Here is a 12,584-nt window from a genome sequence, read left to right as displayed (position 1 = left end):
CAGATCTATCACAGGTGAATGAATAAAGAAATTGTGGTGTGTGTGTGTCTGTGTACATATACATACACGATGGAATAATACTCAGCAATGAACTATTGCTGAATAGTTCAGAAATGAACTATTGATATATGCACCAACATGGATAGATCACAAAACAATTATGCTGGGTGAAAGAAGCCAAACCAAAAAGAAGTAACAGATTTTATGGATCCCTTTATACAAAATTCTAGAAAATGCAGACTGACTGGTAGTGACAGAAACCAAATCAGTGATTGCTTAGGGACAGTTGGGGAGAGGGAGGTATGAATTACAAAGTGACTTTTGGAGAAACTTCTGGGAATGATCGATATGTTCATTATGTTGATTGTGGTAATGGTTTCACAGTATACAGATGTCAAAACTCATCTAATTGTACACTTTTGGGGGGGGGCAGTGAGGAAGCGTGGCCCTGAGCTAACATCTGTTGCCAGTCTTCCTCTTTTTGCTGAGGAAGATTAGCCCTGAGCTAACATCTGTGCTCATCTTCCTCTATTTTGTATATGGGATGCAGCCACAGGATGGCTTGATGAGCGGTACGTAGGTCTGCGCCCAGGATCCAAACCTGCGAACCCCGGGCCACCAAAGTGGAGCATGTGAACTTAACCACTACGCCACCAGGCTAGCCCCTAATTGTACACTTTAAATATGTGCGACTTATTGTACTTCAAGTATACCTCAATAAAGCTCTAAAGAAAATTTTTTTCCCTGATAAGAGATCAGCTCTGAGATAGGCACTGAAGTTATCTCATCTAATGATAAAACAGAGCCTGAGTGGTTGGCAAGAAGACAATTCCATGACTAATGCGTATTGGACTGATTTTACTTTGTTTTGTTCTGGCACATTCTCTTCTCCACCACTCATCCCCAATTCCAAACATCTCAAGCATAAAACTCATTATTTCTTAGTGTTTAGAACCATGCTCCAGTATCAGCCTCGGATGATAGAATATGAAGTGATTACAATAATTGGAACAAAAGTTAATTCGGGCCGGCCCCGCGGCTTAGCGGTTAAGTGCACGCACTCTGCTGCTGGCGGCCCAGGTTCGATCCCGGGCGTGCACCGACGCACCGTTTGTCCGGCCATGCTGAGGCCACGTCCCACATACAGCAACTAGAAGGATGTGCAACTATGACATACAACTATCTACTGGGGCTTTGAGGAGAAAAAAGGGAAAAAAAAAAAAAAGGAGGATTGGCAATAGATGTTAGCTCAGGGCCGGTCTTCCTCAGCAAAAAGAAGAGGATTGGCTTGGATGTTAGCTCAGGGCCGATCTTCCTCAAAAAAAAAACAAAAAACCAGTACTATTTCGTGTTTATGGATATACACATACTATACATTAAATGTATAAAAACCTGAAAGACAATGACAGACACCAAATGCAGGATAGATGTTACTCTGGAATGGGATTAGAATGGGTTACAATTGGAGCTTCAATTGGATCGCTAATGCTTTCTTAGATGGATTGGGAAGTATTTGTGTGTTTGTTATATTATCACGTAGGAATTCATAATTTTAAAAAATGTGTTAAAAACCAAACATTGAAGAAGTAGAGTGAATGATACAGGTGGTTGGACATAGAGCAAATGATTTTATTTATTCATCTATCTCCTTGTGTGTTTGTTTCCCACAGTTTCTTTGTGCACTACCAAGAAGGGAAGGTTATGAGTTCTTTGTTGGACAGTGGACAGGTACTGAACTCCACTTCACTGCACTTATAAATATTCAGGTAGGTGGCTTGTGCTCATCTCCTAGAGGAAAGAGGCCTGCCCCTTTGTGGGACTGTGAGCCCCTACTGAGGCTTGAGGACACAGAATATCTACTAACTCCCAGCAGTATTTGCTGTGAATGATCATACTTTGATGGTTGGGCTAGCTTTCCAGGCCCTACTCAATACCTAAAAATTGGAAAAGACCCCAAAACACATTCTCACACTACTTCTGGATCTCTCCTGTCTCTTCTCCAGATATTTACTGCATGTGTCTCACTTAACAAACATGAGTGAGTTATGATGGTTATCTTTTTTAACCTTAAGGTAAGCTCCATGTCTTACCTGTGTCTTATTAACCAGGTCAGCACTTTCCAAGATGCTACATGTATAGTTTCCGATCTATAGATGTTTTGTTTGCTTCTCTCCTTCCTTTCTTTTTCTTTGTTTTATTCTCAAATATTAGATTAAGAAATTCAATCCAAAGCATTTGGAGCTTTTAAAACAAGTCAGTATTTTAAATTAGGTCATCACTAGAATTGACATTCTTTATTTGGAGGCCAAATCTGGCAAAAAAACAAGCATTATTATAATGGCTTTAAAGTTGGGGTAAAGGGAGTGCAAAATAGAATGCGGGTTTGCTCGTGACAATATCCTTGTGATTGTATCCAAAAATTGTAAAATGTTTCTTAAAAAGAAAGAAAGAATGAGGAGGCAGCTTTCACTTTATTTTATAATTCATCCAACAGTCATTTATGGGGCACATACTATAATAACCATTTGATAGACTTACTATGTGCCAGATGTTTTATATACATTATGCCATTTAATCCTCACAAGTATCTCCTGAGATAGATACTATTATTTCTATTTACAGAGAAGAAAGTGGGCTCAGAGAAGTTACTTCACACTGCTAATAAGTGGTAGAGCTGGGATTGATTGACTCCAGGTTATTGATTCTAAAGTCTGTGAATTTAACCATTATGGTATTGTGTTGGAAAGCCCTATGCTAGGACTTGGAAATCTATTAGACAAGGTCCCTGCCCTTGTGAAGCTCACATACAAGTATAGGAAAAAGATTCAGAAACATAATTATGATCAAAATGATCAATATATTTGAAGTACGTTCGGGAGAATTAAGAGGCTGAACTATTAAGAGTACCCTAGCAATAATTAAGTATTGATAAATTAAAAGGACTCTTCCTGAAATTTTAGAGATGAAACCCAGAGATCTTTTTTTTTTTTTTTTTTTTATGAGGAGGACCAGCCCTGAGCTAACATCCAATGCCAATCCTCCTCTTTTTTGCTGAGGAAGATTGGCCCTGGGCTAACATCCGTGCCCATCTTCCTCCACTTTATATGGGACGCCGCCACAGCATGGCCTGACAAGCGGTGCGTTGGTGCGCGCCCGGGATCCGAACCGGCGAACCCCGGGCCGCGGCAAACCCCGGGCCACCGCAGCGGAGCGTGCACACCCAACCGCTTGTGCCACCGGGCCGGCCCCCCAGAGATCTTTTTTGAATGTATAGTTGTTTCCTCCTACACTACATGGAGGCTTTAGCCTTGAACCCAGCCTCTCTTCTTAGTCTGAACTGAGATCTGGTAACCACTGCCTTGTCCATTCTTCCTGAAATTATCATGTTCCCATTCTTCTTTTCCCCCTACCTCCCACCCCAATTATATTTTAAAACTGCACATTACAAATCTGGCCCATGTGCAAACCTGCCAGCTGTTTGCTACAGCTTAAAAGAGCTCAGTCTTTAGAGCCAGCCAAGGGAGGTAGATTTCATCTGTGAAATGCACTAGTCCATAAAAGTAGCAATTACACAGGCATATTGCTTTTTTAGAACTGGATTTGGTAGCTTCTTGTGCAGTTTTGTTTTTAAATATATGGCCATGATGAAAGATTCACTGCCTACTGTAAACATTTTCTGGGAAAAAAGCCAAACCTTTTCCAATTGAAGACACAAATAATACTGCAAACCGTCAGTTTCACCATGCCTTGGCAGGCCTGACCATCCCCCCACATAACCAGTCCTCCCACTCACTAGCCACCCAAGTGGCTGTTAAGAGCCAGAATTTCCTCCAGACTCTCTATTGCTCTGCAGCTGTAGTTTTGTTGTGGTGGTACCTTATGGAGCCTTGATAAGTGTTCCTCCTTACAGACCCGAGGGGATGCTGCAGCCAGTCAGCTGATTTTATATCACTACCCTGAACTTAAGGAAGAAAAGGGCATAGTGCTGATGACTGCGGAAAGGGATTCCACATTTCTGGTAAGAATCAACTTTTACCTCCCTGGATTTACCATGTGGCCCTGAGGTATTATTCTTCTGCCAAAGCTCATGAAAGGTGTAATTCAAGACCTACGTGTACTTGTTTCTTACTTAAAGTTGACAATAATTTTGTCTTGTTCAAGCTCTTCCAAGTTGAAATTAATACAGATCTTCAATCACTTATTCACAGTTTTGAAGTCTAAAAGCTCTGAAAACAAAGTTTTTTCATAACTGAATTTATCACAAAACCTCATCTGACTTGAATTCATTTGGTAGCTAAATCTTCCCTTCAACTGATGTTAGGCCACTTACAGTCATTAATCCGACTTGGTGTGGAATGTTCATGCATTTTACTAGGGAAATATTATGTGTTTGATTATAGGGAGTGGCATAATACACAGTTTTACAGTATCTGCACTTATTACCTTTCTTTCTTTTTTTTTTAACTTTATTTATTTATTTTTCCCCCCAAAGCCCCAGTAGATAGTTGTATGTCGTAGTTGCACATCCTTCTAGTTGCTGTATGTGGGACTCGGCCTCAAGCGGTGCGTCGGTGCGCGCCCGGGATCTGAACCCTGGCCGCCAGCAGTGGAGCGCATGCACTTAACTGCTAAGCCACGGGGCCGGCCCTATTACCTTTCTAAAATCCAACAATTCTGACTCTAAGACACATCTGGCCCTAGAGGTTTTAGGTAAGAAACTGTGGACAAGTAAATGGCTTCTTAAGTATAGGGAAAAGTTCAAAGTCTACAATAGTTATCCATCTTTTAATCTTCCTTCCCACTGTTCACGTGTACAGCATTCATCATCCATGGTGATTTCCCTTCCTCCTTTTCCCATTCCGTGAGATAGAGCATTGACCATATGCCCATAGGTAATGATGTCCATTGGTTTGTTCTCTCTGCATCTCCACGGCCAGAAGCAGTTTTATGGTTACTGTACAACCTGTTTGTCTAGTCCTTGCTTATTTCAGTCTCATTATCTGGCAGGGTTTAAGTTCAGGATGTCCTCAAGATAGTGGGCACTTTAGTACCTCTTCCCCCTGAGATTCTTCGTTACAACACCCACTTATTTTTTCTCTCTCCCTTACCAGCTGCATATTGGGAATAAAAAAGTGATGGCATTCAGCTAATATCTCACAGTAGCAGTAAGCCTCAAGTCTAGGACATGTTTGGGCCTCTACTTCCCTGTCTTCTATTCCTGAAATTGTTCAGCCCCATTTCTTTCATTCTTCCACCCATCACACTTAACTGGAAGTCACCCAAAATCCTATCCAGAAGAATGGAGTGGCCATTAGCTGAAATAGACAAGATTGTAGGAGGAATAAACAGGTTTAGGAAGAAAATCAGGAACTCAGTTTTGGACACGTTAAATCTGAGATGTCTGTTAGATATCCAAGTAGTAGGCAGTTAGATATATGAGCCTGGAGTTCAAGGGAGAGGTCCAGGCTGGAGATATAAATGTGGGAATTGTCAGCATACAGATTCTTATTTAAAGCCATGAGACTAGGGGCCGGCGCCATGGCTTAGCAGTTAAGTGCGCGCGCTCTGCTACTGGCGGCCCGGGTTCGGATCCTGGGCGCGCACCGAGGCACCACTTGTCCAGCCATGCTGAGGCGGCGTCCCACATACAGCAACTAGAAGAATGTGCAGCTATGACATACAACTATCTACTGCGGCTTTGGGGAGAAAAAGGGAAAAAAAAAGAGGAGGATTGGCAATAGATGTTAGCTCAGGGCTGGTCTTCCTCAGCAAAAAGAGGAGGATTGGCATGGATGTTAGCTCAGGGCTGATCTTCCTCACAAAAAAAATAAAAAAATAAAACCATGAGACTGAATAAAATCACTGAGGAAATAAATGAAGATAAAAAAGAGAAGAAGTCTTAAGAACTAATCCCTGGAGAGATGAGGAAGCGTCAACAAAGAAGATGTGAAAGAAACAGTCAATGAAGTGGGAGGAAAAGAAAGATGATAGAATGCCCTGGAAGCTAAGATAAAATGTTTCAAGGAATAGGGAGTACTCAACTGGCCACATCTCACTTGCTGGTAGGGCAAATGAGATGAGGACTGAGAATTTACTAGATGTCACAACACTGAAGTCATTGGAGACCTTTATAAGGACAGTTTCAAAGGAGTGCTAGGATAAAAGCATGATTGGAGTACAATGAAGAGAGGAGGGGAAGAGAAATTAGAGTAAGCATAAACCAGTCTTTCAAGAGATGTTTTAGTGAAGGGAGGGAGAGAATGGGGTGTTACCTGAAGGAGGAGAAGTGGGGACAAGGGTGTTTTTTGTTACAAATATGAAAGAAATAACATATTTGTATGCTGATGGAAAGATCCGGTGGAGAGGGAAATGCTAACAATAGAGGAGAAACGGGAGAAAAGGGGTATTTTTGAGTGGATGAGTCTGAGAATGAGGGGTTGATCTTTGCCAGAAATATAACAAGAGGAGAGAAGCCAGGATATAAGGACACAAATACAGTTAAATGGATAGAGGTGGTGATAGCTTATAGAAGTTCTCTCCAGATCGCTTAGTGAAAAGAAAGAAAGGTGATCAGCTGAAAGTGAGGATGGAAGAATAGGTGTTGGATGTTTGAGTGGAAAAGAGAAAATGTGAAATTCTTATCTAGGTCAGGAGTCAGCACACTACAGCCTGTGGGCCAAATCCAGTCCACTGGCTGTTTTTAGAAGGCCCAAGAGTTAAGAATCTGTTCTACATCTTTAACTGTTTGGGAGGGAGGTGAAACTAAAGAAGAATATTTCATGGCCTGTGAAAAGTGTATGAAATTCAGATTTCAGTGTCTGTAAATAAAGTTTTATTGGAACACAGCCATGCTTATCATTTACATATTATCTATGGTTGCTTCAGCTCTACAACAGAGAGTTGAATAGTTGCAACAGAGAGTATAGGGCCCACAGAGCCTAAAATATTGACTGTCTATCCCTTTATAAAAAGTGTTTGCCAACTTGTGATCTAGGAATATGGCAGAGAATGGCTGTGTGGGTACAGGCACAGAGAGAGAAGACTGAGAGTTGGATTTAACTAGGATTATGGTTTAGCCAAGTGGTATAATGAAGTAAGACAAGGGCCAGGAACTTAAAGGTGAATGCAAAGGAATGATTATAATTATTGACCACGGAATGCAGGCTGGATAAAGAGAGAAGTAAAAACATAAGGAAGGTTAGAGACAGTAAGACTTGTGAGTCCTAGTGGAGTTAAAGGATTTTTGAATGGGAGTGAGCTTAAAAGACAGGAAGTAGTAGAAAAAATGTGGATATTTCAAATTGAGATTTGGAGGCGATATAGTTACCGATAATGATGAGGTTTAAGATTTGACCACAGGAGTGAGTGGCATAGAAGTTGTACTTTATTTTCTGATCTTCGGCAAAGCACAACATGAAACCTTATTAAAAGTGGACTCTAGAGATCAGAAGAGACCCTTTCTGCTTTGGCATTTTTACCGCCTCACTCTAGTGGTCTCAAACTGCTGCACAGTTCTCATCATCATTAAAATTTGCCTCCTGGCCTTATAACATTCAACAGCATACCAGACAACATAGGTTTGCCTTGTGTAAGTCAACTTGACTGTGAGTTTCCAATGTAGTACAGAACTAGACATGTTAGAATTTATTGTAGAGATACAGGAATCAGAGATGGGAAACCTAGAAACGTAATATAAATATATGATCCCCTACATACTCAGGCATGAGTTTGCATTTTAGTCATGGTATTTCCAAATACAGTAAAGCAAATGAATAGAAATACATGGAAACTAGAGGTTTCTTCTGAACTAATTAACTTTAATGCTGAAAATTTAGTAGAATATTCAAAAAACTTATTTGGTTCCATGTCTGTGTCAATAGATGATTTCATTAGAATGCAGCAAGTGCTAGGATAGAGACATGCACAGTGTTCTGGGGAAGACACCTGGGCTGAACCTCAAAGATGAGCAGGACTTTAGCCAGATAAAGAAAGGGGGAAGGGGGAGGCAAATGCTCCAGACAGAGGGAATGGCATACGTAAATGCTAGGTGGCATAAAGTGACTTGGGGTGTTACAGACAGTTTGGTATCACTGGTATATAAAAAAGGAGATTTGGTGGGTTGTGTTTAGAGGTTTGGCTTTATCCTGAGGACGCGAGTCATTAAAAGGTTTTGAACAGGGAGTGACCCATAAAGAGTTGAATTTCAAGACCATTAACCTTAATTATTTGCTTCCTAAACATTTTTTAGTTCTAGCCTCGTCAGTGTGATCATTTAGAAGACAGTTGCAATAATCTGGGCAAGAGGTAGTGAAGACCTGAACTAGAGCAGTGGTAGTAGGGATGGAGGAGAGAGAATGACCCCAGAAATATATAGGGAGTAAAATGGGCAGGACTTGGTAAATTGATTAGCTATGAAGATTGAAAGAGGGGGAGGAATCAGGTTTGTTACTATACTTCCTTATTGAGCTGCACAGGGAATTAATATGTTTATCTTCTTGGGTCTTGGAAAGGGAGGCGACTACTGCTTCATGTTGAGACTTTAAGAGAACAAAAGGCAGGGGGTGAATAAGGTGGGGGGGGGGGCTTCCATAATCCTCCATGAGAGACAGATGCCCATATCTGCCTGTGTCTTACCTCCCTACCCACTATACTAGTGGTCTTCAAACTAGTGGTCAGAACCCTTTATCCAAAGAAAATCTTACTATGTAAAACCCCAGGATATAACAGCTGAGACAGAGGTGAAGGGACCTGAGGCACCTCCACAGGACCCCTAGGGCTCTGCAGTTTGAACAGCACTGTTCTAGAATGAACACAGCCAAAATTACCTCTACCTCCACCATCCTAAGCCTGAAACAAAAGTTGGTTGTCAGAGGCCCTGCAGTTCAGGTGCTCAGCGAGTGGTGGTATCTGCCTCGGATTATGGCAGTGCACTTGCTTTAGAAATGGTTTGCTCTTGGGCCGGCCCCGTGGCTTAGTGGTTAAGTGCGTGTGCTCCGCTACTGGCGGCCCGGGTTCAGATCCCGGGCGCACACCGACGCGCTGCTTCTCCGGCCATGCTGAGGCCGCGTCCCACATACAGCAACTAGAAGGATGTGCAGCTATGACATACAACTATCTACTGGGGCTTTGGGGGAAAAATAAATAAATAAAATTATTAAAAAAAAAAAAAAAAGAAATGATTTGCTCTTGAGGCATGTTTGAGTATAAGAAAGGTAAAATTGATGAAGTAGTTATCAACCTTGATCAGTCTTAATTATCTTGCACACCAAAAACAGAATCAGGGTGAAGTGGAGGGAGTACCAGCCTGGAAGTCGAGAGGTCTGGTCTTGGCTCTGCCGCTTGCTAGCCCATATGACCTTGGTCCCATCCCTGAACCTCATCTGCTTTGGTTTCCTGGCCTATTAAATGAGGACTGGGTGATCTGTGAGGCCCCTTCCAGCTCTAAAAGTCTATTAATTTGAAATAGCCAGCATTTTGGAAAAAAGCTTTTGATTGAAGATCCAGTCTCAGAGATTAGTGCCTGCTTGTGAGAAATGACCTGAAAGCCCCAAAGGAGGGAATGGAGGTAAAGCGGCCTATGGTATTTATAAACCGTTTTCATCATTCTGTAGCTAGACATAGCACACTTTTTTTTTGGTGAGGAAGATTAGCCCTGAGCTAACATCTGTTGCCAATCCTCTGCTTTCTGGTGAGGAAGATTGGCCCTGAGCTAACATCTGTGCCCATCTTCCTCTATTTTATATGTGGGACGCCTGCCACAGCATGACTTGATAAGCAGCGCATAGGTCCGTGCCCGGGATCCGAACCCGCGAACCCCTGGCCGCCGAAGCGGAGTGCCTGAACTTAACCACTACACCACCAGGCCAGCCCCTAGACATAGCACACTTTTGACAGACAGTTTTAGTGGGAATTCTCCATTATCTTTTGGGGTTGAGTTTTGGCCATAGGAACACAGTGATAATGAGTAAGTCCCTCTGACCAGCTAGAACTAGAGAATGTATAGGAAGAAAAGTAAGAGTTGTTTGAGATAATTCTTTTGTAAGGTTTCAAGAATGTAGCCTTTGTCCTGACCCCACTCTGTTACAGAGTGGTCTGGTCACCATTTCTCTGCTACTGAGCTTTAGAGAAGTTGGCCCCTTCTCTTCCCTGTGGCTTTACTAGTGGGTTAGTTATAAAAGGCCACATAGCAAATTACTCTAAAACTTAGTGGCTTAAAACAACACACATTTATTACCTCACAATTTCTGGGAGTCAGGAATTCAGGAGCAGCATAGCTGGGTGGTTCTAGCTCAGAGTCTCTCTGAAGTCGCTGTCAAGATGTCGGCTAGGGCTACGGTCATTTGAAGGTTGGATTGGACTTGAGGATCCACCTCCGACCCTACTTGCATGGCTGTTGGCAGGTGGCTTCATTTCCTTGCCACTTTGGCTTCTCCATAGGGCTACTTGAATGTCCTCATGACGTGGCAGCTGACTTCCCCCGGAGCAAGTGATTCAAGAGAGATAGCGAGACAGAAGCTACAGTGTCTTTTGTGACTTAAGAGTAGAAGTCATTCTCCATCATTCCACCATAGTCCTTTCGTTGGAAGCAAGTCACTAAGTACAGCGTGCACTCAAGGAAAGGGAAATTAGCCCCCATCAAAGGGATGAGTGTCATAGAATTTGTGGACAAATTGTAAAACTACACAGGTGACTTTGGCACTAGTTTTCTGACTGAGGTGGTATCAGGAACAGGTTTTATTGAAAAGTATGTCTGGTTAGTCAAGAACTTAGTACTCACAAACTGGTTCTTGGAGCTGGGTAACTTGCTCCTCTTTTTCCCCCTTGAGTTATACTTAACAGTTACTAAAGAACTGAATGAAGAGGGAATTTTGAACATGCATTAATTTATTCAGCAAACATTCACCAGATATCACTATGTGCAAGGATGTAAAACAAGCATGTACTTTGAGGAATTCATACCAGGGAAGACAGACAAAAGAGAAAAAAGGACAGATACAATACAGTATGATATAGAGGTAAGCATGGGGTAATTTAGGTACACAGAGAAGGGGCCTAACCAAGACCTGCGATGTCGGGGAGTCAAGGAAGCTTCCTGGAATCGGTGAGAGCCCCCACCCGCCACAGGACTCAGACATAGAGCTTTGTGGCCCTGTGGAAGGAAGGACCTCACTATTCTTTTTCCCTTACAGAACGTTGCTGAGGCACAGTGCATTGCCAACCAAGTTCAGCTCTTCTATGCCACTGATCGGAAAGAGACCTACGGGTTAGTGGAGACCTTTAACTTCAGACCAAATGAGTTCAAATATATGTCTGTCATCGCTGAATTGGAGCAAAGCGGACTTGGAGCAGAACTGAAATGTGTGCAGAACCAGGATAAGACTTAGAGCTGTAAGGGTTGGCTTACAGAGTCTGCTCAGCCCTGGATCGTCTAGAGCCCACCCACCCCCTTGAACTCTCGGGAGCTCAGCATCTTTAATAAGCAGTCTCTAATGAGTTGCCCTATATGCTTATTATAAAAAGTAATATGGAGGTGAGCCCTATTACTTGATATTCAGGAATGAAGGTACCCAAACATTCTGATAATTATCTCCCAGTATACTTGAGTTTTCATTTTTAAGTGTTTGAGATCATAACCAGAGAAGCTAAGGATCTGCAAGGTGGTTGACTTGATTTTACACGGTGTTAACAGTGTGTTTTCATTTTGACAGTTTTGACTGCACAGCTCCCAAATGGTTAGTTCCTCATCTTTATAAACTCTTGATGGGATAATAAGCTTGAAGACCTGCTGTAGTTAGATGTGGGCTTTACATCCTCTTCCCATGCACCACTTGGCTGGCCAAAGCATAACCCAAATATCCTGTTCAGACTCTAGAACAACCAGATATTGCCATCAGGATTAAGACTTCATCTAGATGCCCCAGAGTTGCCTCTAGTGTAGCTGGTTTGGAGTATCAGTAGATTTCAGATGTAGTTAAACACACAGGTACAGTGCCTGCATATTTTTAAACCATAGTTTGTGGTACCTGCTCCTCTAACTCTGCCTGTTAGAAGCTATGTATTTGGAAGGTGTAAATCAGTGCAGTGTAAATAAATCAACACTTTTGTAAGGAGAGGATCAACCCAGATTTGCATGTTTGTTTGTTTGAAACGACTCTAAGCCGTGCCAGTATTATGTGAAAAAGTGAGTGGAAGCAAATGTTCCCAGATTGGGTGTGGGGAAAATGTAGCAATAAAATAAAGTCTGGCTTACAATCTTTGTTACGCTAAATAGTGAAATCTAAGCTCTATGCTGTCCATGGTGTCAGTGCTGTGGGCTGATTGGATCAAAACTCAACTTTGGACTCAGCAGTCATTTGAAATGTCAAAAATAAGAAAGGAGCTCTCCAGTGCTGGAAACTCATATTTGGTTTGTAGTGTCACTGCTGTGGCTCCGAGCTCAGTGATAGAAGACAGTGGTGATTACACACGAGCCTTCTGGACCCAAGGCCAGGGGTCCCCAGTATTGCTGTTGACCGTCTTTACTATGCCTTTCGTTTTCTTGATCTAACATGCTCCACTCTGCTGCTCCTGCCTAAGATCTGGTT

At 42.3% G+C, this 12,584-nt stretch overlaps 1 protein-coding gene across 2 annotated transcripts in view; it reads left to right on the top strand.

Moving 5' to 3' along the window:
- The window catches only part of ATPAF1 (ATP synthase mitochondrial F1 complex assembly factor 1), a 28,069-nt gene extending 15,944 nt beyond the window's left edge, over nt 1–12,125 (top strand). For both annotated transcript variants that reach the window (XM_058552328.1, XM_058552329.1), the window contains 3 exons: nt 1,671–1,766; nt 3,911–4,018; nt 11,190–12,125. In XM_058552328.1, the coding sequence (XP_058408311.1) occupies nt 1,671–1,766; nt 3,911–4,018; nt 11,190–11,384 (399 nt within the window). In that variant the 3' untranslated portion in view covers nt 11,385–12,125. The remainder of the gene's footprint in view (nt 1–1,670; nt 1,767–3,910; nt 4,019–11,189) is intronic.
- The last annotated feature ends 459 nt before the right edge of the window (nt 12,126–12,584 follow it).

Source organism: Diceros bicornis, chromosome 13 (assembly GCF_020826845.1).
Source record: "Diceros bicornis minor isolate mBicDic1 chromosome 13, mDicBic1.mat.cur, whole genome shotgun sequence".
In the NCBI taxonomy this organism is placed as follows: domain Eukaryota; kingdom Metazoa; phylum Chordata; class Mammalia; order Perissodactyla; family Rhinocerotidae; genus Diceros; species Diceros bicornis.
The sequence above is the reverse complement of the archived record's forward strand: the minus strand, read 5'-3'. Positions and strand labels throughout refer to the sequence as shown.